The 26,425-nt window shown below is 43.3% G+C and overlaps 1 protein-coding gene across 1 annotated transcript in view; it reads left to right on the top strand.

Moving 5' to 3' along the window:
* The window catches only part of fras1 (Fraser extracellular matrix complex subunit 1), a 229,388-nt gene that overhangs the window by 186,124 nt on the left and 16,839 nt on the right, over positions 1 to 26,425 (top strand). Inside the window, exons 35-49 of the mRNA XM_056375341.1 lie at positions 136 to 267; positions 471 to 599; positions 1,746 to 1,993; positions 2,386 to 2,537; positions 3,987 to 4,149; positions 6,307 to 6,439; positions 10,174 to 10,364; positions 10,877 to 11,033; positions 14,148 to 14,411; positions 14,575 to 14,763; positions 15,373 to 15,492; positions 18,457 to 18,636; positions 23,725 to 23,849; positions 25,519 to 25,659; positions 26,087 to 26,314. Coding sequence (XP_056231316.1) covers positions 136 to 267; positions 471 to 599; positions 1,746 to 1,993; positions 2,386 to 2,537; positions 3,987 to 4,149; positions 6,307 to 6,439; positions 10,174 to 10,364; positions 10,877 to 11,033; positions 14,148 to 14,411; positions 14,575 to 14,763; positions 15,373 to 15,492; positions 18,457 to 18,636; positions 23,725 to 23,849; positions 25,519 to 25,659; positions 26,087 to 26,314 — 2,552 coding nt within the window. The remainder of the gene's footprint in view (positions 1 to 135; positions 268 to 470; positions 600 to 1,745; positions 1,994 to 2,385; positions 2,538 to 3,986; positions 4,150 to 6,306; positions 6,440 to 10,173; positions 10,365 to 10,876; positions 11,034 to 14,147; positions 14,412 to 14,574; positions 14,764 to 15,372; positions 15,493 to 18,456; positions 18,637 to 23,724; positions 23,850 to 25,518; positions 25,660 to 26,086; positions 26,315 to 26,425) is intronic.

The following is a 26,425-nucleotide window of genomic DNA, read 5'->3' as shown; positions in this document are numbered from 1 at the left end:
GCTTTAGCAAGACTTTTCTTATCTCGTTAATTTTCTTGCTTTTCTCTGTGTGTGTTTGTCTTTTCATGTTTTTGTCTGTTTGTTTGTTTGTTTGTTTGTTTGTTTGATTGTTTGTGTGCGTGCGTTGTGTCTCAGTGTCAGACGGTGAACACACCACGCCGGAGATGGACTTTGCCGTCCTGCTGCTGTCGAACCACCAGCAGCCGCCGGTGTTCCAGGTTCTGGATCCGCTGCTGGAGGTCAGCTTGGGAGGACAGGCTGCCATAGGTAACACACACGCACACACACGAACACACACACACACACACACACACGCACACACACACAAGTACACAATACTAATTTCTGATAAGAGAGCCTCTAACCCCCTGGTGAAGCGGTCCAGTAAGTGACGAAGTTGTGTGTGTGTGTGTGTGTGTGTGTGTGTGTGTGTGTGTGTGTGTGTGTGTTGTGTGTGTGTGTGTGTGCAGGCGGTCAGCAGCTGGCCGTAAGCGACGCTGACACGGCTCCAGATGAGCTGGAGTTTGAGCTGGTGGAAGCTCCCATCCACGGAGAGCTGATTAAGACTGATGGCAACACACACACCAGCATGACCAGCGGTGAGAGGATACACACTCACTCACACACACACACACACACACACACACACACACACGTAACACAGACATCTGAAAAGTTGTTAACGTCACAACTGCCGGCTAAACACAACACAGGTCCAATATTTTCCTCTTCTTCTGTGTTTTATTTAAAGTGTTGATCCATAAGAACCAAAAACCATCTCAGTGTAGTTTTACATCTCCTCTCTCAGGCTTCTCTCTGGAGCTCTAGTAACAACAGGTCGGTGAGCCAATCAGAAGAGAGGAGGCTCTGAGCCTCTCTTCTGATTGGCTGACTGTTTTTTGAGTGATGGAATAAAGATATATCAGATTTGAGGTAAAACACTCAGAGAAACCAAATCCTGTAAAGGTTTGGATGGTGGGTCCAGGTGGGCGGGGCTTGGTGACTGCTTTGTTGTTACAGGAAGACGGCTGGTTTCGAGGCCTTTAGACTGGATGGGACCTTTGAGAGCTCAGAAAGAGCTTAGCTCTTTTGAGAGATTCTGAACACTGGAGGATGACAATTGTTTTTGATTCTGTTTGTTTTGGACTTAAAATTTAATAGGTTTCATATGCTGCAAAAATATTTTAACACCTTGCTCCACTTCCACACTTTCATGAAACTGTGTTCAAACTTTAGACATAGATTCAATTTTGCTCTTGCCATTTCTCCACCAATGAAAACTTCACTTCACTTCACTTGATTGACCATCTACGCTCTACACACTGTACTACGTGCACGGTATATGGAGCCCCTACCCACACACTGTTGTGTTCTATCACTGCATTTATGCCGTCACCTTTTATAGCTCATGAAGCAGAGGTCCACTGTAAATGTGAATTTCATTTTTACATTGTAATCTGTAAAGCTGCAAATGATTCAAATCAAAAGGCACTTGAAAATAGCGTTTAGCTAATAGAGGACACGCATGCATGTGGCTGTTAAAGCTCATATTAGTTTTATTGCTGGCTGTTATATTCTTACATTGAGTTGAATTGCAATGGACAGAAAATGAGAGCAAGCAGTTCATGAAGACATGAAACCTGCAGATTGATGAACACAATCAGCAGTTACACAGATGAGTGAACACATGGAAACGTGCGAATAACCTCATCAATAGACGAAAACCGACTCCTCCGTCTCTTCAGGTGACATCTTCACCTTCAGCGACATCACCCGCAACGTCCTGCTGTACCGACACGCCGGCCTCTCCGCCCGGGACGATGCCATCACCTTCTCAGTTAGCGACGGCATCTCCATGGCGACCACAGTGGTGCAGGTGTCGGTGCTGGGAGCCGGGGGCGACGGACCGCAGCGTGACCCGGCGGCCACGCTGTCGCTGGAAGTGGGCGAGAAGAGCAGCACCGTGATCAGACGCTCGCACCTGGCTTACACCGTGAGTGACACCGCATGTGTTCCGGGTTAAAAAGCTTTGTGAGGATACTTTTGAAAGACATTTTGAATCTGGTGAGTTAGTCAAGTTTAGGTTTAGACTCCCGTACTATGATGAAAAGTGGTACGTGTGTTTTCGAATGCATCACGTTGTGTGTGTATTGTGAGGATTTGTATATTTATGGTCAAAATTAATACTGAATATTAGTAGGAATTCAAGGAGAGGCTTCAACAAATAAACTTTTATTGCCATGTGCGAAACAAGAGAAGAGAGAATCGTTCGCCCCGTCGTGATGTCATCATATTTGAAAAGTGGGGTGAGACTGTTTGGTAGTATAGGAGGAGGAGAAGAAGATCTGCATGCGGCGTGAACCGTTCTGTGTTTGTCGATCGTAGGACGACCCCTCCCCTGACGACCAGATCCGGATCCAGTTGGTGTCGGTGCCGATGTACGGCATCCTGACCAGGAGCCAGTCCCAGCAGGAGCACCAGGAGCTGAGGGAGTACTCCTCCTTCACCATGGAGGACATCAACAAGCACAGGATCAGGTAGGAGGGACCCGAAGAGTTCTTCACATCAAAATCCTTTTTTTTTTTTTGTATTTCAAATGGCCAACCCAAAAAAAACCACACACAGTCCACCGTGATGTGAGGTATTCTCAGCTTCGAGGTAGGAGAGTCTCAAACTTGCTATAATTGCCCAGAAGAATAACCCTTGGCTCCAGCTCAGGGTTTTAGTTTCCCGTGATGGTTTAAATGCTTCTTCAGAGGCTTATAAAAACAGAACATCAGCATAAAACCTGCAGCTACTAACCAAAAATGACTTTCAAAAACCCTCAGCCGTTTCCAAAAGGCCGTCGTTATGTAAAGCAATAAAAGTTCAGGAGGTTTCATGGGAGAGAAGAGAGGGAATTAGCACCTTTTTTAGTTCTACAATAAAAAAAAATAAAAGAAATGTTCAAAGGGTTCTGCTAACAGCTCCCTCATGGCGACAACTTTTTTAGGAACTAGAAGTAGGAAAATGTTTAAAAATAAAATAAAATAAGGGGCTTTATTTAGCATTGATCCAGTGTGTAATATTATGAATCCATAGAGGAGTGTAGAACCCTTCAACGGAAATTAAAACATGAAAAACCACTTACGCTGAAGTCAAGAGATTGTTGCAGGATAAGAGCAATATGTTCTTGGTTAGCGGAGCTGCCCGACAGGATCCGTGAGCTTTTAATAAAGCAGCAGGTTTTTTTTTCTCTTCACGCTACAGCCGTAGTTGTGATCAATTTCTCTGATTGCAGTTCGAGTCGGTTGGGATCATCTTCCCCTCGGCATCATGAGCAGAAGAGGAAGCGGTGATAGCTTCAAACTAATATTTCTTCTCGCAAGATGAGCGCTCGGCAGACATTAACGCCACCGAAATCCCAGCAAGAAAACAAAGTAATTAGCAGGAAATAATTCAGTAGCCGTCTCCCCCCCCCCCATCACGTTCAGTGACTCAGCCTGTTGGCATAAGCAAGCCCAATTAGCGTCACTCTGATAATACCTTCAAGAGGTAGTGAAGCCCCCCCCGTGAGAGGCAGCTAAAATGAAATATAAATATTCACATGCTAACTGCTTCATTTCCATGATGCAGGCTCTGATTAGCTTCAGCGCAGGACAATCTCCGGGGGCAATCTGCAAATCGCCTGTATCAGTTTCGTCTCTGCGGCGCCGGCTCGCACAAATAAGAGCCGGGAATTGTTTTATGAGAATTAAATGGGATTAGAGAAGATTATACTGGTATGGATTTCAATTTTATTAGTGCTTTGCAGAGATTACCAGCTCTGTATCGCTGTGGGAGGGCTAACGCAGAGCTCTCCTAAGTCTTCTATTAATCCAAGAGGAGACACATAAACAGATATTTATTTATTCATCAAAAGAGAATTGTTGTATCAGACAAATTAGTTAGGTACCGTACACTAGAAAAGTTCGGAGAATAAATCTAACCCACATCTCCGTCTGCAGGTACATCACTTCCCTAGAGACGGGCAGTCAGCCGGTTACAGACATCTTCCACTTTGTTGTCTACGACGGAGACAACAACCGCCTCGACAATCAGATGTGCACCATCACCATCACCTCCGCGCCCAGACAGCCGCCGGCAGTGACTGTCCGCAGCGGCATCAAGGTAGTCACACACTTACTACACACACATTCTGCAGGCGGAGGGGCCATTGTAAAATCTACAGTCCTGCCTGCTCTTGAGTACTTCGACTTCCTCCCACAGGTTAATCAGCAACTCTAAATTACCTGTAGGTGTGAATGCGAGCGTGAATGGTTGTTTGTCTCTGCGTGTCAGACCCTCGTCCAAATTTAAGTTTGGGTTGGCTCCCGCCCCTTGAGGATAAGCGGTATGGATAATGAATGAAGGTCATGGGACAACTTCATTTTAGCTGTAACTCTTGTTCACAAAACTGGATTTCAAAAACTGTGCTGCATACAAATGGAATAAGCTCCAAAAAATACCAAGTAACATTCTCTTATTTCACAATCTCATTTACAATCACATGCTTTCCTTAGATGTGAAAATGTAAATGTCTGATTTTAATTCCCATGATTTATAGTAGTATTAGAGGTCCCGATCTCAATGAGACTACCTGTTTAAACAAAAGACTTAATAATAATTTACACATTTAAAATATTCTTTGATGTTAAATTGTACATTAACCTTCAAACACACGCAGGCCCAGTTCTAAAAAATAATCCTGATACATTAAAAAATCACTCGCTGCTCATGAGAGACTGAAACGAAGCGGAAAGAAACATCACACGCCGTCACATCTTGTCCCTGAGTCTGTGTCCGAGCAACCTCATCAGTAAACAGTTAACCGTTTCCTTCCCTCTGCCCGGTTGGGGGATTTCCTGTCACTCCTTGCTCATCAAAACATCCACTGGATGTTTTCCTCACCTCAGTAAACGACAGCTCGTGTCTTTGTTTTTTCTCCACCGTTGCATTCAAATGGTGAACAACGTAATGAAGTGGAGAAACAGACAGACAGACAACACAACACTTTCAGAGAGAAGCCTGAAACTGCAGCGGCTGCGAATACCTGGCGGAGGAGGGGAGAACCGTGTTGTCAGAACTAATGAAGGTTACGCTGGTATTCTCTGTGGAGCATCCGTCAGGGAATCCTTGTTTTAGCACCGCAGAACCGCCGCTCCTGAAACACACGAAGACAAATCTCTACGGTCTGTGTTTGAAATCTCCTGCAGTTAGCCAGGAGGCCTTAAGAGAAGGGGGGCGGGGGGCGCACGTTCTTTTTCTCAAAGTACAGTAGGAAGTGGGATTTTTCCAGCGGTTACACCTGATAACAGTTTGATTTGTTTTGGGAAATTAAAAAGAACATAATAAAAGTAGGAGCGGCTCTGAGAGTACGCACCTCGTGGCACTCTGTAATTTACCAGCTTTATTGGTCCTTAAAACTTCCTCTTAGGATTTGGAAGAAAAAGTCTGTAATTTCAGGATTTCCCATAAATACTGGATGAAAAAAAATAAAGAAAAATAAAGTTGTTAAAGTTGTGTTGTCAGTTTTGATCTGTTCACCAAATCTCTCGTCAGCTCAGCTCGAGGTCAGTGGAATATCCTGAAGGTCGTTTGACAACAAATAAACAAACAGTAGAGTCAGATTCATACATCAGGTCTGATTTATTGATGTAGCCCAGTATCACAAATCACAAATTACACCTCAAGGGGATTTACAATCGGTCCTTGGACCCTCAGATCGGACAATGAAAACTTCTCCAAAAAAAACGAAGAGGAAACTTCAAGATGCCGCCGAACAGATGGTACCCGAGCTACACGACCTCGTCCAGCCATGAACACTACACAACGCGCAGGAGGCAAACCCACAAACACCATTCGCATGTCTAAGAGAAAGAGAGAGTGAAAGGAGGCCAACAGACAAGGACAAGGAAGAGACTGGGAGTCCTGGAGGACGTAAAACCAGATCTAAAACATCTGGTAGTGAGGCGCCGACAGCCAGGGGAGGCAGGGGAGGCAGAGGCGTCCCGGGACGGACGGCGGTCCAGCACAGAGAGTGAAAAGAGAGAGAGAGGCACGCAGCCAGGATGCTCATGTGGGGCAACAAACAGACCGAGGGTTAGAGAGGTGTAGTGGTTTTCAGAAGCTTTACAGTAATGTTCTGATCTTTACCCACTGAGATACATTAGGAATGTACGATATGAAAATAACATATAGTAACCACCTGATTAAAAAGAGAGCTATGACTTGCTAATTAAATCCTCCACATGTTTAAATTTTTTTGTTATTTTCTTCACCATCAAGGTCCAGGAAGGCGGGCGTGTGCAGCTGTCGACCAATCACATCATAGTGTCAGACCTTGACACACCTGGGAAGGACCTGCTGGTCTGGCTCGTCAGTCCTCCTAAATACGGATTCATTGAAAACACCAACAGAGGTGAGAACTACCTGCGTTACCTGGAAATGAGTTTCAGATCTGTGGAGTTCGAACACTGCTGCAGAAGTGAAGTGATTCTGCTCATTTAGGGTAAAAAAAACCCAAAACAAACATGTATGAATACAAATACATATGATGTTTATTCATTTACATTGCCACTCCTCCGTCACTTAGAATCATTTTCACATTTCTATTTATGTGACACTCATGCACACACACACACGTTGCCGGTTTAATTCCCCGCGGTGCTGGTGCCATCTGTCACAGCGTGATTATGTTGTGGATTAGCACTGCCAGATAGCCGGCTACAGATGGAGCAATTGTTGATGTCCCAATTTTGACGGCATGCTTGCTCAACCGCTGCTGTACTTTTCTTCTGTCCCCGAGAGGAAGCGTTTGGAAAAATGAGAAAAAAGAAAAAAGGAAAGGTGAGACGAGTTGAAAAGGAACCGATCACCACCGGGGGGAAATTGTGTCATTGCGAGAGCAGGTTCGAATTCAAAAATTAAATAAAAGACTTGGATACAGACGCAGATGGCAAAGAGAGCACAAAATACACACAGTAAAATAAAACATTTGCCGTTTAATGAGGTCAAACAGTATAAACAAACAGTCCATGTTATGAGCCACGCGCAATACAAAACTGCACTGTTCAGCTCCATATTTCTGAGGTGTGAACAGAATAATAATTATAATAATAATAAAAGAACAGAAGTCAAGTTTACAAGGCTGCCGTTGCAACATGGCTCACTCTCCCAAGCTTTCGCCCGCATCTCTTGGTCTTCATTGCTCTCTTAGTCGAAGTTCCCCACCCAGATCACAACCAGACCGACTCCATTACAAGCGAGTTTTGCTCGGTTCTAATGGAGTTGGTGAAGTTAGAGATTGGACATAGAGTTATAAAGCAACTTAACTTTGTTACAGCTTGAATACATCACCCTTCAATTAAACATTTAAAAAAAGCATTAAAACCCAAACACACACCATCAGCATTCAGTGTTAAGTTATGCTTATGCTATTATAGCAATTTCCATGGTCAAGAATAAACTTTGATACGCAAACAAATTCAAATTCGCTGTTTGTAGGTTTGTTAGCTTGTTTGTTAGCAACATTTTTAACTTCATGGGAGGTATTTGTAAGTTTCGGTAGTGCTACATAGCCAGTGCTAGCATTAACAGCTGTTTACTTACCAGTCTAGAAGAAACGTTTCCAGAGGTGGAAAGCAACGCCAGTGTTAACTCTCTCCACTAAAGTTAGCACGCTAACCAGCTAGCCCCGGCCCGTCTCATCACTTTCCGATAGCGACTCACTGTAGCCTCCTATCTACTCTGAAGATGTAGCGCTGCTCAGAGGATGTGCTGTAGCCTTTAGTATTATAAAGATAAACAACCACCGCCTGCTCACTGCGAGAAAACACGTTCGTCGGCAGAGAAAAAACGTACAAATAGCCCCTGAAATGTTTGAAAACCAAACAACAGAAAATCATTATACTGAGCTGAAATGTAAAGTATCACCTTTCTTTAAAAAAAAAAAAAGAAAGAAAGAAGTGAAGCCATAGTAATGCTAATTATCTTCTACCATATTAATTGCAAGAAAGATTTATCTGCAGATGTAATGAAGGATAAACGCATGGAGGCAGATGTGTATAACGTCTGCAGCTGTAGATAAGCAGCTGGCACCTCTCTCTTGTCTCCCCGCGTCCCCGCCGACTGTCCTTGGTTGCCGCTGCAGCAGAGGGACAGTCGTTGGTATTCAGCAAAGTCGGGTGTGAGCTGATAGAATTGCTGCTGTCGCCGGGGCACATGGGAGGTCAGCCGGTGTCACAGTCGGTGCGCATCGCCTGTTTCCCCTCAACAAAACCAACACGCGCGGGCTTTGTGTTGATCTAAACACAGGAGGTAGTCACCCACATGTCAGTGCCGTGCATTTGCATGATTGCATTAAAGTTATTCCAGTGTACGCACAGTATACTGAATAACATACACACCTACACACACACAGACAGTATTTATATGCAAACTGGCTTCTACCAGAGCATTATGCATTTACATTTGTATGACAAGCGCAGAGACGCATGCAGGGACGCAGTAAAGACGCTCGCCAACATTATGCATTTTAATTTTTATAGCTGCTGCAGAAGCATTGGCACATAATGGTGCATATTTGCATAATAAAATAATAGACCGAGGTGTTAGCGGTGTCGCTCAGTCGGCCCATCCACATGTTTATATCTTTAGTCCACAGTGAGCCATTTTGGTAACAACAGATTTTGAATACCGATGTGTTTAGTCAAGGCATTACATTTACCTGTATAGCCTTAAATTACACGTTTGCTTCAGGCGGTTGTATAAACTATACAACGTATAAGACCCTCAACCCTTCTGTTCATATTTTGGATGAGAAACAGCAGTATGTGTCAGCTGTTTGTTCCGTACAGGCCTTCAGTACTGTCAAGTAAGAAAACAGCCTGAAGAACAGCTAGTGGCGCTTTAAAGTTCTTAATAAATGATCTGTCACTCATTCGTTTATATACAGTCTCCTAATTGCTGCTTACATTCATACAGACTTGACTATACTTAATTGGTTACAGTCTGTTAGCTTCCAAAATTACTTTCCTCTTCAAGGATGAGATAATTACTGAGCATCCATAGGTTTTAAATATCTTTAATACAAAGCTTCCCAGTTGTATGTTCCTTTAAAGCAACTGTAAACTTAAAGTTGAAAGTCTCTGAGATCTGTGGAGGTGTGAGATGAAGTTATTATCTTTCACCATGAACTGCCAGAGTGGCTTGGATTAATATTTCAGCCTGCTCCCTATCTGTTGAACTCGTGTCTCAGAACAACTAATTTCCTGTTGTTTACCCATATATACTCTCACATACCTTCATTAGTCTTGTTCAGGCGGAGATAGACAGAGATTTCAGAGGCGTTACATCTCTGTAGCGGCTCTGAAATCAGCAGATACCACCTTTAAGAACAGAAAAAAAAAAAAAAAAAAAAAGGATGCTGCCAAAATGCATTTCTCTGGTGGCTGCAGGTGATTTCCCATCCTGATCACGATTCTGCAATGGTTCCTGCTCAGATAAGAGACTCCCTTCTCTCACCTTATAACAGTCAGACGATGGAGATGTGATGTGATTTACCATTGTGACTGAAACACACACACACACACACACACAGGGATGTACACAACAGCTATTCCCTGCAGAGCCCTGACTCAACTCGCTGTGGAGCCATCCATCTTCTGTGACAGCGATGCTCACACTTTGTCTCAAACTTCAGAGATTTCGGGGATGGTTTTGTACATTCATGGCCACTCTCCTCTGATGTCACGAGTGTCATTAACAGCCCGAGTGGAGAAATGTAGGGAACTGTAAAAGTCTCTTGGTCCATCTATCCTACGCCCCAAACTGCCAGGCAGTTCTGACTAAAGTGACATAAAAAGGCTGTTTAGGGACAGAAAGACGAGTTTTGCTGCCGTTCCATCTGTCAGATGTCATAAGCGATGGCCTGGTAACTGGTCACCGGAGAGGCACACATCTTCTGCGTTACAGTATCGTAAATATTGCAGTGTACACGGGGAATTTCATCGTAAAAGTAGCAACGTAACAGTGACAGAAGCCATGCAAACTTATGCAGTTTGAATCTGAAAGCAATACAGGATTAAACAAGATCAACTTCCGCAGCAGCAGCTTCTGGTAATGATTTCTAACACCTGTCCTCCTGTCCTCCAGGAGGCTCGGTTGGCGGCTCGCGGGTCGTCACACCCGATGTGCCCTTTTCCGTGGAGGACTTGACATCCGACCACATCTTCTACGTCCAGGACGGCCAGCACGAAGCTCAGGCAGAGCGGGACGTCTTCAGCTTCTACATCAGCGACGGACACAGTCAGACGGAGGCTTTCAACGTGGAAATCGACATCCAGGTAACATAGTGACTTTTTACAGCTGCTCTGTGACGTCAGTGAAAGTTTGAGCTGTCTTAAGTTCAGATGGAACGAGATGAAGCGAGACATTACAGCCGCGTGCTCCATCAGTAATGTGAAGATGGACAGTCACACACAGCAGCTCTTTTTCTTAAACCACCGAGCTTGATTTGTGCTCAACTGTCCATTTTACTTTATCTCCAACCTAAACAAACTCAGCATCTCAATCCATCACACGGGCCTGTTTTAAGTCTTGAGTTGAATTGATGAGGCTGTCGGTGAGCTGTTAAGTGTGTGTGTTTGCACGTGAGCTGTATGCATACGGTACAGTATGGGTGTGTTTGTTTATGTGGAGAATCTCTCTCTTTTGCTCTAATCTCTCGGTGAAAAGAAATGCAAGCAATAATGTATGTTTTTTTTTTTTGTTTTTTTTATGCAAAACATCCATGTGACTGCAGGAGTCTCTAAGTATGTCAGTATCTTAGAAAGCGTTTTCGATTTTGCTCCTGCAGCAGAGCAAAGAGGACCGCCGGCCGGTGGTGTCGGTCAGCAGCATCCATGTGGAGGAAAACTCCGGAGTGGTCATCACCAACTCGTCTCTCAGCGTCCACGACCAGGACACACCGGAGAACGAGATCCTCATAACCATCATCAGGATCCCTTCCTATGGTGCGCACTGATAACAGCACACACACAAACACACACACACACACACACACACTTACACCTACATTTAAAAATGTAATCCTCCTTGTTTGCTGGCATATTATTTTCACGACCGGTGCACAATGAATCTTGGGATAGTTTGGACCACGAATGATCCACCCATTGGCGCCTTCGTTGCCATGACGGCCTCATCTTGAGGAGCCTTCGAAAGGGGGACAGCCTTGTCGCAAAGGTGCTGGGATGCAATCTGTCTTCAAGTGCAGCTTCCGAAGGTTACGGCCCCTGAACTGGGGACACAGCTATAGTCTATCCTTGATATGAAGGGGGTGGACAAACCTTTCCCCACAATACAATATAACGTAACATCACTAAAAAGACCAATAAGTTTAATCAAAACAGTTTAAATATAAGAAGGATTTATTGTAGAGTGTAGGAAACTTTTCATTACTGTTTTTAAAGAGGTGCCATAAATAAAATAGTGTGTAAAAATAAAGACACTGTTGGTTTCAAAACACTGAGAGATGAACAAGGAAAAAAAAGGCTTTTATTCCCATTTGTTTGTGTGACATCATAATTTGAAATATAACGGAGCTGTCAGATGATACAGAGGTGCTTTAAAAGCAGATTCTCATGTATATTTACATGCATACAGAAACAGCATAAACATTATGTAAATACATGGGCAGCCTGTATATTAGCATATATACACACACACACACACACATACACACACATAAATACATATTTACACATACACACAATCTAATAAACAGTATAGAGTTATTCTGAGGAGTGTCCAGCATTTTGATAGTAAATAGTTCTGAACATGGTAGAGATCAACACACACACACACACACACACACACACACACACACACACACACACACACTTGTAAACACATTACTCTCACTTCCAACGCACAAGCACTTTAAAACAAGACAAACACACCGGCCCCACCACTGCAGCGCCGCAGGATGACTGCAGCCATTCCTCACACCCTCTCAGCACACGACGCGGCGACACACACTCGGATCAAGTGACCTCCAAACACTCTGTTTTCTTGGCGTCACCTCAGTGTGTCTCAAATTGAGTTTTCTCTCCTGCCTGCCAAGGCCTGGTGGACTAAAAGAAATTGCCTCACGAAAAAAAAATCATTTTCACAGGATGAAAATATATTCCTGATCCAGCAATATGTCACCTTAGCCAATTTTACAGAAGTTTACAGAATCAGGACGTGGGGGAGAAATTCAGCAAAGAACATGAAAAGTCATTTTGGAATAATGTCAAAGGAGAGACAAAACTTTTTAAGTGCTTGTTTGAAATTGATGTTTCATGATTGTTAAAGGTGCCATGTTTTACACTTTTCCTGTGTGTTGATCCATAACAAGACATGTTTGTGGTGAGCCAATCACCAGGAGGCTCTGATCCTCTGAGTGATGGAATAAAAATACAGCAGATTTCAGGTGAAACACTCAGAGAAACCAAATCCTGCAAGTGTTGGATGGTGGGTCCAGGTGGGCGGGGCTTGGGGCGTGGCTAAGAGTGGTGACTGCTTTGTGGACCTTTTATAATGTGGTGAAGTTGACGAGGAATTTCACCTCACAAAACACCTCTGTTGTTACATGAAATTAGAAGCAGTGGCCTTGATGACAGCGCTGAAAAATCCGGTTCAGCAGACGACCCTCATGAATTATTTCAACAAAAAATGTTGATTTAGCATTTGCTGGGTGTTATTTTCAACCCCGCCACCCTCTCTAATTTGTTCTCCGCCCTGCCAGACACCTGCTCTGGGACGTTCTTCATAACAGAACCCCCCCTTCCCTCCACTCCCTCCCCAAGTAAAAGCACCATAAAGCAGCTGGTGAAACTGAGTGTACCACCGCCATAAAACCAGTGGCGTGTACAGCTGATGGGACAGAGAGCAGGAGAGGAGTGATTTCATACAGGACAATGAGTCCCAGGCAGCTCGTCTTTTTAACAGACTGCCTCTCCACTGTCCTGTCACACACACACACACACACAGATGTGCACAGATTTATCAGAGAGACCCTATCTAACATAACAAAGACTTCAGGAAGCTTCAACAATCCAGCACACACACGCACACACATGCACGCATGCACACAGACACACACACACACACGCACGCAAGCACGCACGCACACACACACACACACACACACACACAGACAGACACACAAGTTACCTCAGGCTATCAAAAAAAATGAAAAGTGATAGAAATTACAGTCTACAGTACAAACCATTTTGTGACTTCGTGATGTTACAACAAAGCAGTTACCGCTCTCAGCTCATGCTCCAAGCCCTGCCCACCTGGACCCACCATCCAACCCTGCAGGATTTGTTTTCCCCTTAGTGTTTGATCACTCAGGACCAGAGCCTCCTCTCTTCTGATTGGCTCACCGACCTGTTGTCACTAGAGCTCCAGAGAGAAGCCTGAGGGAGGAGATGTAACTTGGAGGCCGAGGGGTTAAAGTGCTAGTGATGACCTGCGACTTTGTGTCCGGTTGGGGACCCTCGTTACATGACATGATATTCAATCTCTCTCTCTCACCTTATTTCCTGTTATCTCTCTGCTGCCTCTGTCTAATAAAGGCAATAAATACCAGCAGATATCAGGCAACATAAACTGTTTAGTTTTGTTTTATCGATTCGCGGCGTTAAAACTCTTCAATCGGCTCAGAATCTGTTTCAAATGGTTGTGGAAACATTATACTGCAAAGAATGTGTGTGTGTGTGTGTGTGTGTGTGTGTGTGTGTGTGTGTGTGTGTGTGTTGTGTGTGTGTGTGTGTGTGTGTCCTCTCATTGTGCTCCAGGATTTAGGCTGAAATCCCATTTAAACCTGGACTTTGATTTAAAAGTGGTGTAATTTAGTGGAATCTAAAAAGTCTCATTAACTTCTACAAAGACCTTTTCTGGTCTTTCATGTCCCGCATGAAAAAACCAAACGTCCTCCATTTGAGTGAGATAATCACAGTATTTAACCAGATGCAGTTTAAGGTGCGTCTTTACTCAGCTACTATTAAACCTGTGCACACATTCACCCACCTTCAGCAGCTTCAAAAATCAGAGCTCCGTTAATCTCTTATTTCCCTCAGGGAAGCTCCGCAGACGACAGTTCTACTCTCAGCCCCTGGAGAACGGCCGGGTCCTCACGCAGGGCTCCACCTTCACCTACCAGGACATCCTGGACCAGCTGCTGGTTTACACGCCTGAAATCGTCAGCGGGGGTGCAGACGAAATGGCCTTCACCCTCACGGACGGCATCCATACGCACACTGGCCGCCTGGAGTTCACCATGGACGTCAGGAAGAGCGAAGGACCCAGACTGACCGTCAACAGAGGCCTGCAGCTTCCTGCCGGTGAGAGTCTTGAATTGAAAGAAAGATCCATCGAAACTCAACAACAACAAGATGCTTAAATATCAAATAAAAGAACATTATGTATGATTGTGGTTGCGAGTAGTTGCTCTTTCAGGGAGGATAATCTGAGATAAAGGCTTCAGAGTTCTCCGATTTGTTTCAGGGTCTTCGTCTAAGATCACGGAGCAGAACCTGAAGGGCACAGACATGGACTCGGACAGCCTGAAGCTCAGGTACATCCTGACCAAAGACCTGCCAGCCGGCAAACTTCAGCTGAGCAGGAGCGAACGTGTGGAGAAGGTTTCTGTCAAGGGTCCCGTTCAGAGCTTCACGCAGGAGGACGTCAACAAAGGTGCCGGCTTGTTTTCTAAATGTTTCGCTCCACGCTCGTCTTTGTTCTATTTATACAGATGTCACCACTGTTTTGGCAACCACCTGCTTTTTACTTTGTCTAACTCTGATGAGGTTTTTTTGCTTTATCCTTGAAAAAGTGTTTGTTTTGTTCTTTGAATCTCTTTCCATGCATAGAATCTTTTCTGACAATAACTGGCAGGTTTTGAGAAAGAACAACAAACATCACTAAACGAACTGCAATAACCTCAGTAATTGTTTTTATAAATACACAAGACCCACGTTAGTTATGGATGCCAGCTTCCATCTCAAACCAGTGCTGTTGTTAGTGCTTTAAAAAACACATTTCCCATAAATCCACTTGCTGCATGAGGATGTTGTGTCTTCATTCAAAGGTTTTGTGTCCGAAGTGATTTTTAACTTCCTCCTCCTCCAACAACAGTCCCTCTGACAGCTTTAATGGTCTTATTGGTTGCAATAATTGTGCTAATATCTGCAGTTTAATATGACAATAGTTTATTGATGTGTAACAGCTTAGATTTTTCCCAGCTGTTTTTGTCCACGCTGTTCACGGGTCGATTTAACGCCGACTGCTTGTCTGTTTTTGCAGGCTTGCTGCAGTACAGCCACGAGAAGGGAGAGAAGGGAGGCAGCCTGTTTTTCAAGTTCAACCTGGTTGATCCAGAGGGCAACAAACTGATCGACCAGTCCTTCTTCATCAGTGTGCTCGGTAGGGTTTCCTCCATCCCCTGTTACCTGCAGCACTAAAATAAAGGCTGAAGGGTTCTTTCATTTGGTGAAGAGAAAGCAATTACTACAGATCTATCCCTCTCTCCCGCATGCTTACTGATGTGCCGGTGCGCCTCGGACACATCCTGAATACGAACTGTGTAGAGCCACTTTCTGTACAAGCCACTGTAGGTAATTTTCTCACCCTCATTTATTGAAGTGGGATTTATGTCCAACCCACTTTGACAGCTGGTTAATTTTGCCTTCAAACATTTTTTCTCTCAGAAGCCTCCGTCCACTCTTTGTGCGTTAAACCAACAGGTGCGTTTGTTCCGTTGAAGTAAAATGAGGTTGAACTACAATTAACGTTTATTGCAAAGGCAAAGATTATGGAAACCTGTGAACTCATGCTAGAAGGGAGCGGAGTGGCAGGTATATTTTCCACTGCTGCTGTTACAGTGGCCGTTTTTATAATGGAATAATAGTTTAAAGGTCCCATATGTTCATCTTATCTTGTGTTTTATTTGAAGTGTTGATCCATAAGAAGATATATTTGTGGTTTTAAGAACCAAAAACCATCTCAGTGTAGTTTTACATCTCCTCTCTCAGGCTTCTCTCTGGAGCTCTAGTAAAAACAGGAGCAGTGAGCCAATCAGAAGAGAGGAGGCTCTGAGCCTCTCTTCTGATTGGCTGACTGTTTTTTGAGTGATTTAATAAAAATATATGAGATTTCAGTTAAACACTCAGAGAACCAGTTCCTGCAAGTGTTGGAAAGTGGGTCCAGATGGGCGGGGTTTGGGGCATGGCTGAGAGCGGTGACTGCTTCATTGTGACATCACAAAGTTACAGAAGTCCTGACGGCTGGTTTGAAGGCTCAGTTTCTGTGTGCATTTCTCTGTGGACTGAGGCTTTGATACTTTCACAGTATTAATATAGAACCTAGACCTGATCTATAATCACACAACACATGGAAGTTTCACATTATACAATAAGTATAATTTAAACAGAGAAATGCTTTGTCATTCATTACTTTTCCCTCTTAACATCAGTTTTTTCCACTTTGGGAAACTGCACTATATAAAAAGCACTTTTGATATTCTATGAAGTAAATAATTAATTGTGTCCATTAAAAATGAATTTAAAATAAATGAATGGCCAATTAAAATAATTTTAGTTTAAACTATATACTCTTAAACATCCTCACGTGGGCGACCGAGACCTGGACAGGGACAGGTCCGAATTATTTTAAATCTAGTCCAGTTCTGTCGCTGCGCCTGGATCTGAGCTTTGCCGATATGTCTGATACCCCAGTGGACCCAAGCAGACTCTCCACTGGCTACGTTCATGTAGTGCATCATCATCATCATCATCACGAGAGGAAATTGCATTTTCAGTGGGCGAGATAGAGTGTGAACTGTGACGTGCAGACCAGTGGTGGCTGCTGGTCTTATAAGGAGGGGAAGCTCATTTTTCGGCCTACATCATAAAATGTGTCCGTTTATTTAAATGTAAATTCGCAGAGTGACAGAAGAGAGTCGCCAAACACAACGCTAGTCGTTTTTAACAAAGACAAAGTCGCTGAGGATCAGTAACGTCTCCAGATCAACTCCGAACAACGGTATGAAAAACTTGAAAACTGCTCCGGTGGATGCTTATAGTTCAAGATCGCTGATTCGCTCATTTCGCTGTCAATCAAAAAGGGACTCAGCCTCAGACAGATCATCCAATCATCATGCAGAAGCCGAGCGTCCGGGCCAGCCTACCGTCCCATAGACCCCCAGAGACGCTGAGCGTCCGATGGGCGGGACAAAGCCCAGCATTTATCCAATGACCGTCTAGTTTCGCTGCAGTGGAATAACCCACTCTATGCTTCCCCATTGAAGTCAGTAGACGCTCGGCGTCTACACTGTGTAAAGCACTGTGGCGCTGCGGAGATGTATGAGAAGAAAGTCGTGTTGGTTACCTGTGATAAGTAGCTGATTCTGAACAAAAGATGAACGTGTTCTAGCGCATATTTAGTCAATGAAATGTTCACACAACAGGACATATTTGACCACTTATTTTGTTGACATTTTAGGGGAAGCTGAGCTTCCCTTGCAGTCTTAGAGCAATCGCCACTGGTGCAGACACTTGCTGACAGAGCTGGTGTCGCCTCGGCTGTCACGTCTGATCGGGTCTGTAACCGTAAATTTGGATCAAGCCTGATTATGATGTGGTCCCTTCCAGACAGGGTCTCTATTTGAAAATGTATACAGTATAAAATTGCAGCTTAAATTTTAAAAGATGATTCTTCCTACAGCTGAAGGTTCAAACTGAAGGATTGTCTGTCCCTCACTGACTCTCATATCTTTCCCAGCTCACCATTTTTTCATCCTGTTCTGTATTATTCCTTCCTCTCTTTTTTTTCTCCCCCCCTTCTTCTCTCTTTTCCGCTCTGTGAGATGTGACAACAGTGAAGTTCTCTGTTCATATCTCTTCCTACCACACTGCCCTCTGATTACTTCCCCTGCCTTCTCTCAATCTTTCCTAATCCGTCTGTCCTATATCACTCTTTCACACCTCCTGATACGCCTTCCTCCCTCCTGTGCCGTCACCCAACTTAATCTTTTCCAGGTTTGTACTCGTGTCATTTCTCAATTTCTCCCCTTCCTAATGTACACCTCTGCTCTTCTTATCTTCTCTCCTTCCCCACTGCCTCTTTGAATCAGTCTCAACTTTTTTCTCCTCCACTGCTTCAGTCCATCTTTTCTCTTTTCTCTTTTTCTTTTTTTCGCCAGAATAAGAAATTGACTCCTAATATTTTTTATCTCCTTCCGGATGAATTCAGACTCAAACTCAGGAAAGGCCACTAGGGTTTTACTAATAAATCTTTGCTTGGAGGGGCCTCTTTTTCTTTCCTTTCATGATGTTCCTCCTTTTCCTCTCCTCTCCCTCTGTGACCAACCTCCTCCTCCTCTTCTTCCAGAGGACCGACTCCCTCCGTCTGTGGTGGTGAACAAAGGCCTGGTGCTGGATGAAAACTCCATGAAGAAGCTCACCACGCTGCAGCTGTCGGCCAGCGACCAGGACAGCGAGCCGGGCGAGCTCATCTACCGCATCACCAAACAGACCGGCCTGGGTCACCTGGAACACGTCGCCAGCCCAGGTAGGTTTCCTAAGCAACAACAGCACCATAACTGATAGTCGCACCAGGTCTGTGATGCTCACAATGAAGCCACTTCACGGCTGTCTTTGATTTCACATAAAGATCAATTTAACATGAAAACCTTACCATTTACTATAATTACAAAAAATAAAAAAATAAATCAGAAAAAGCTGCATTTTGTTTAATGGAGGGAAATCACTCTCGTCAATTCACCCTTTACTTTTCCTTTTCCACTGACTTATCGCCTAAATATGAGAAGAAAAAAATACTATGAAAGGTGTTTTTTTTAAACATGTTTAATGTTTTCAACGATCATTTCCTTTTAAAACATTTCAAACATATATAATTATATCTTTTCACCACCACCATCTATGATGAATTTGGCAGAGGTTTTTACATAATTGGCACTCAGTTTTATGTTTTATGAAAAGAACCTTTTAGGGACTCGTGACGTTTATTAATTACATTTTTTCCCACTGTTGTACATGACTGCACGCCAAAGGCACTACAGTATGTAGTGTGCAGAATATGAAATAAAATGTCCAACTTCTAGTTTCCAAACAGACACTGTAGCAGACAGCAAGGCACGCCACTGAATATTTTGTGAAATAGTCGTGCTGTACTTTTGCGTTTGCTGCACTAATTTTGTATATTTAGATTCAAAACTTGTGTTGGGGCCTGAAGTAACGTCGACTGAAAAGAAAAAACACGGACTGATTGAGATTGCTTGCGCCTTTCGATTATACGGCGCCATCCTCGTATTGGACACCTCAGTGTTTAAGCCAACTTGGATGAGAGGTCACTAAAGTGTTCAACAGAAAATGGAAATTTTACATGTTCCTATCACAACTGACAAACTCTGTTTAGAAATACAACAATTTAAAATATAAAGAGGTTAAATAACAATACAAGATTGTGGTAACCCTGTTAATATAAGAGCAGTTAGATAATATTTATACTGGCCATGAGTATTTAAAATCTCCTTTACATCAAAGGCTTATTAAAAACTATTTCCTACTGTGTACTGAGTATAGTCAGTCTTCTGTGAGAAACACTTAAGAGCTCTTACTGCAATCCTGTGATAGCACTTCAACATGTGTCTTCTTCTTCGCCTTCAAAGGAGCCATTTGTGAGTTATGCTATTGCTACGTAGCTAATGTTAGTGTTAACAGCTGATTGTTACCAGTCTAGAAGGAAACGTTGTGAGTTCATCAAACTTCATTCCTTTACTCACCAACAGCTGTTTCCAGAGGTGGAAGAGCAACACCGATGTTAACTGTTGTCTCTATCACGTCATTTGTTCTACTGAAGTTAGCATGCTAACCTGCTAGCCCCGGCCCGCCTCGTCACTTTGCGATAGCGACTCGCTGTTGAAAACCTTTAAAAGAGCTGTGTGTGTGTGTGTGTGTGCGTGCGTGCATGCGTGCGTGCGTGCGTGCGTGCGTGTGTTTTCAGTGATGACTTTGCTGGATTTGTTCCAGACTCATATTAATCCTGTCTTAGATAATTAACTATACACCCACACACACACAAACACACACACACACACACACAAAAAAGGAAGTGTAATGAGCCTTGCTCCAGTTCTTCTCTCGTTTATCTCTGATGTATTCTAGCTGCCCCCTACAAAATAGAAACACTCACACACTCTGTCTCTCCTACTTCTTTTGACGCATGCACACGCACACACACACACACACACACATATGCAGATATGTTGAAAGACTGCAGCCGTAACTCTTTAATTCCAACCTAATAATTGCACACGTCAAAATCTCTGCACAATGTTTTTATTTCCACTTTGAAATAAAAACAAATCTCTTGTGTCTCCCTCAAACAGTTTTTATGCCAAAATAAATTTGGAAGCAAAAAAAAAAAAAAGTCAATGTGAAATTACATTCAGAAGAAACAGAGAGAAGATGCATCCTCAGACCACAAAGAGGTGATTATTAGCTTCCGCGCTACTGAGCATTTGTGCCCCGGCTGAATGGATTCCCCACAACGCTGAACGCTCTCGCAGCATGCTAATTAACTGGATGTTAACACCGCTCTCGGTTCACCTCAGAGCGGCTCTGGATAATTACCATTGGCCATTCAGCCAATCTGTCGTTCCTTGCTAACACACACGGCTAGCCGCTGTAGCTCCACTGGAATGGGCTGTCAGCCCTACGAGAAATGTCAAGGGGTAACAGCACAGAGAGATAAACGCCGTCTCGGTGTGTCGATGCCCACTTTCAAAAGCGAACGTCTTCAAAAAGCTTATTAACTTGTGGGAGGTTGTGACATCCCTCTCAGGTGGAGTGTTTGTCAAAAAGGCACCTGTCGTACGAATCAGTGGAGACTGTAATCCGCTGCCTCGCCCCGCTTTCTCTTTATGTCCACTGCGACTTTCTTTCAGTGGCAAGTTTGGAGTCGGATGTGAAGCTCTGACTTTCACACAAGTACAGAAAGAGACCAGAGCGCCGACGTGTGTGCCGAGAAATAGATGCAGCTTCTTTTTTTTCTTGTTGACTTCAAGTTGAGACTCCAGTGGTCCTGCGTGTCACTCCTTTAAGAGACTGCAGTGTCAGCTCCACCAGTCAGAAGTTATATCATTTTCAAAAAGCGTAAGTATTAAGTCAAAGGCAACAGCTCTGCATATCTGTCTGAGAGGCTTCATTAATTCCTGGTGACTGTCCCAGACATTTAAACTATTGCACGCACAGATTTTAAGAGAAAATATATGGAACATAATATAGTACATAATATTTGTGATATAAATAAGTCAATAATATGCCATAACCTACCACATAAGCTTACATAAAATACACTTTACATACACTCTAAAATAATTTCAGATCATAAAAACTCTTCTCTTCGTCTGTGATTAGGACAGAATCTGATTATTCGCCAGTTGTGACACTGAAGACTCATCACCTGCTGGGACGTCGTTAGTGTTTAATAGCTTGATAGTGAGAGAGACAAAGACATTTCAATCAGGAGAGACTTCACTCTGAGTCAACATCATCAACTTTTATTGGTATGTGCAAAACGAGAGTCGTCTGAATCCTCATCAGGAGAGGAGAGGGTCAGGGTGCTGATATGTAGGATGGAAGAGACGAGCTAAAATGAGCTGACATTGTCCTTCAGTTACTCCGTCAGTCTCTTTGACAGACAGTCATTTTGTCTTTTGTTTTCTTTGTTGTCTGCAGGACAATGGGCAGTAAAACTAACTATTGACCACCAGGTTAAAACTGCAGTCCAACCACTGAGCCATTGTTTTTTCTTTTGCAGCGAGTGCTACAGCTACAACTGTTAATGTTTTTACTTTGGGGTTTAGAGAGAATTAAATTCACAAGTAATCAAGAAAATTCCCCTTCCCCAGGAGGCTTTGCACTTTTTAACCGTAACCAAAACACATTACCAAACTTTTCTGCTAAGTTTTGAGCAAATAACTTTTTAAAAACCTTTTTCATCTTTTGTCTTTTTGAAGAAAGATTGTCACTGATTTGCCGATATGGCGTTCAGCCAGTGTCTGAACCACTGCAAAACAAAAACATTTCCCTGCTATTTCTTGTGAAGACAATCGGAATAGAAAACACAATGCCCTTTAATATGATGGGGGGGGGGAAGAGACAGGATTTTCATCACTGTCTGAGAATATTGCTTATGTCTCCCCCGCCTGCCTGTCCTGATTATGATGATGTATAATTTTCTAGCCGGGGGGAAATTGATGACACAGGCTAGCAGGACCATAGACTCCTGCTGGTTTCACTGTGTCAGAAGCCGACGTGAAGATGATGGATGTTGAAGAGCCTCTGTTTCCATTTCCTCAAGGCCTCTGTGACGTTTGAATGAGTTATCGCCCTCCTCGTGTTATATCTGACCTGCTTCAGTGGGAGTTGTTTTTTTATTTTTATTTTTTTATTTTGGAGAAATTCCTCCCATCTGCACTGAGAAATAACTTTTCATCCATCCCCAGCCCTGCTTAGGGAAATAACTTTGATGCCATCAGTGGGGCCATAATATGCAACAAGTTATTACACATTGAAGTCACCGGCGGCATGAAAGGTCCATTTATAGATCGATGAGTGTCCCTTCATACGGTGACAGGCCTGCAACAAACACTAACTGCCTCATTTAAAAAAAAAAAAAACAACATCATCAGTGGTGAAACGCTGTTAGTTTTAAATCACACGCTTTCATTTCAAAGCATAAAAAACCTGTCTACACCCATCTAGTAATAATATAGCAATTTCTGTGATAACATTTAATTTGTTGAAGTGTCTGCTGTGAAAATCAAATGGTAGAAAATGAATCTCTGAGATGGAAATCAGAAGAAAAAAAAAGGAAATTTGACTGAACTTTCTTTTGCAGTCATCATACGTAACTATTTAACTCATATGGACACGCTTCATATCAAACATAACCATAAATATATTTAGCATCACAGAAAGAACCGCATAGTCTCATTTTGCAAGTGTTTTTAAACGGTAATAAAATTCATATTGCGAAGACGCAAAATGTATTTCACTTTATTTTTTTTTAGACAATTGCCTTTAGTTTCCACACAGAGTAATGTCTGATTGTTGCAATCAAATCTGATTACACTTCCCACTGAGTTTTAATCCTCAGAGGCGTCAGAGAGCAAAGAGGAGCTGGAGCCTCGTTAGATAGGTTTAACTTTAGTTTCAGTTTAGTTTATTTGCTCATTAAAATGATGAAAGCCAACAAGGAGAAGAGACAAAGAACGCAGCGTGAGATTTGAGATGAAATACCAAGGGGGGGGGGTCATAAAACAATCTGATGCCAAAATAGAAAAGATAAAAAAGCAATACTTATAATGCAAAGAGATACTGAAGAATTGGGCAGAAAACATGGAAACGAGTGCATGTGGCTGCGTGTGTTCAAAGAGACAGAGGGAGAGAGAGTCGATGTCTTAATGATGTTTTCTGTGTTTGTGTGTCGGCAGGATGAGTGCGTGGGTGTTCAAAGAAAGGGGAAGTAGATCATTTTTTTGTTTTTGTTGGTGTTGATTGTTCCAACAACTGTTCCTCTCTCTCTCTCTCTCTCTCTCTCTCTCTCTCTCTCTCTCTCTCTCTCTCTCAGGCACCAGGATCAGCACGTTCACCCAGGCCGATCTGGCGTCGCGCAGCATCCAGTACGTCCACACCAGCGAAGAGGAGAAACACGCCGACCAGTTCTCCTTTACCGTGTCTGACGGGACAAATGAGGTGAGAGCGATAGGGAAACACGAGGAAAGAAGTGAAGATATAAAGATGGTTTTGGGTTCAGTTTGACCCACACCCCCTGAGCTCCCAACCATCTGTCGATGCTTGAGGAAAGAGTGTTTTCATGATACCTGGCGGTGCAGTTTGACCCACCTTCACATATCTCTTCTCGCTCTGCAGCGCGAGCCGGCAGGCCGCTTCATATTCAGCCACTCTGAGCTAATTTCACTGACTGGCTCAAATCTGTTTTATAATGACTTTGTTAATGACTGTATTATAACACTGGTACGGGCGAGTTAATGGAAATATCATTCTCAAAAAATATTCATGATTGTCTTTATTATTTATTTATTTATTTTGAAAACCATCCCACAACCACCAAACCCCCCCACCCACCCACCCCTTGCAAAAGACATTTCCAACTTTAATGTAACTCACCAAGTTAAATTTATTGTAAGTAAAAAGTTTAAAAATTAAAACATCCTTCAGCCTTTTTTTTTTGTTTTGACAAAATTCTTCTTGAAATATCTTTGCAACGTCTGTTTAATTTAAAGAGTCAGTTTTCTGATTCTCTATCAATACAAGAAAGAGATTTTATAAAATATAAATATATGAATAAATATATATCAAAGGTAATGAACGCAAAAGCTTTCAGAGTGGTGAGGAAGTGCCCCCTCCCCCCCTACAGTTCTCCTCATGCATAAATCTGCCTTGCTAATCCCGACTAATGAGAACCACAAGGACTTGAGTAAACATGTGAAAAAGGTCATTTGGCCTTCACGCCTAGCTGACTGCAGTGTGCGGAGGCTTTTGTGGCCGCTGTAGTGGTTAGTGTTTGTGAAGTGGATTCGGTGCTTTTACTTGTTGTTAACTCTCCTCTCTCCGGTCAGGAGGCCTGTTTTTGAAAGGGTGGTTTTGCCGAGTGGTTTGAATTAAAATTTGTCTTTTTTTTTTTCCCTGCATATTAAAGTGATATTACAGCAGAATGTTTTACTCAGCGGTGAGGTGAGGTGAGATTCCTCAAGGGGTATATTTGTGTTACACCCCCCCCGATATAGACGTGTTGGTATTCAGTCAGTGGCACGTTTCGTTTTACACGTTCAGCACCGTCTCTATCACCATAGCTGTCGATGAGAAGCATCAGAAAAATAACATTACATATCATCTGTGTCCTTATCTTGGAAACATTTTCATGAGCCAAGAAGAACAACCTGTTTTTTTGTTTTTTTATAGCTTTGTGAGAAAGTATTCCTCAGATAATCCGATGGGTTTTAAAGGGTTTATTGAATTTAAACGGTAGATTAAAGAGTTTTTCCTCACTATAATTGTTCCTCGCTTTCATACTGGCTTTGAGGAAAAATCCCTTCCTAAAGCACCTTCAATCTAAGTGAAGGGGGACGCTAATATGAGGCTTCAGCTGTGTGAATACAAATCAAGTGGGTCTCCAAAGTTACTCTGTTTTTAGTACAATATCATGCCTGTAATGTTTTATGACAGAAACGTGAAGGAGTCAACCCTTAAAGGAATCCGAAATCCTTCACTTTATCTGGAAATTTCTAAATCACCAAATGTGGAGATATGTAACAAAGGTCTTTGATTCCCAAGTAATATATGCATAAATTATTATTTAGCTTCAAATCGATTCATATTGTCCTGTGTGTGTTGTCCTCAGGTTGCTCAGACCTTCTACATCACCATCAAACCAGTGGACGACTCCCTGCCTCTGCTGCAGGTCCCCGGCATGAGGGTCCAGGAGGGTGTGAGGAAGACCATCACCGAATTCGAGCTGAAGGCCACTGACGCAGACACCGAGGTACACAAATCCAACTGTCGATATTTATTTATGTGTTTATTTATTTAGTTGACTTCCAAATGATAGCCGGTGATGAGCAGCTTAGCCGGCCCCCGACTAAGACGTTTAAGCTCTTCAAAAAAGGCCAGCTGTTTTCTAAAGATTTATTTTTCTGGTAACAACTTTCCAAATCCTGTTTTCAGTTGATTTAAGGAGAGTCTTACACTCTTAATCCCATCAATCTGTGATTCACAGTTTACTCCAGGAGTGATTATGTGATTAATGCAATTTCCTGTTTCGGTGGGCAAGCTCTCGTTGAGCCCGACTTTCCTACTCGACTGCAATTAGAGGTTTTTCTTCGTTTCTAGGAAGCCGTCAATAGCCGTTAAAGAACTGAGAGTATTCAGCTGCAGGTTTCATTTCTCTCCTCGGCCTCTCGTCCATCCAGGCGGAGTCCATCGTCTTCACCATCGTCCAGGCTCCTCGCCACGGCACCATCGAGCGCACCGGCAACGGCCAGCACTACCGGCAGACCAGCAGCTTCACCATGGACGACATCTACCAGAACCGCATCAGCTACAACCACGACGGCTCCAACTCACTCAAGGACCGCTTCACCTTCTCTGTGGCTGACGGCACCAACCTGCTCTTCATGGTGGAGGAGGGCGGCAAAGAGGTGACGACATGTGCAATGTGTGCGGTGCGCTGTCATTTTTGCAACAGCGGGAAGGCCAAGTTTGTGAGGGTGTGTGTGTGTGTGTGTGTGTGTGTGTGTGTGTGTGTGAGA

This window comes from Seriola aureovittata, chromosome 5 (genome assembly GCF_021018895.1).
Source record: "Seriola aureovittata isolate HTS-2021-v1 ecotype China chromosome 5, ASM2101889v1, whole genome shotgun sequence".
NCBI classification, from domain to species: Eukaryota; Metazoa; Chordata; class Actinopteri; order Carangiformes; family Carangidae; genus Seriola; species Seriola aureovittata.
Note: the sequence above shows the minus strand (reverse complement) of the source record. Positions and strands in the feature narration are given on the sequence as shown.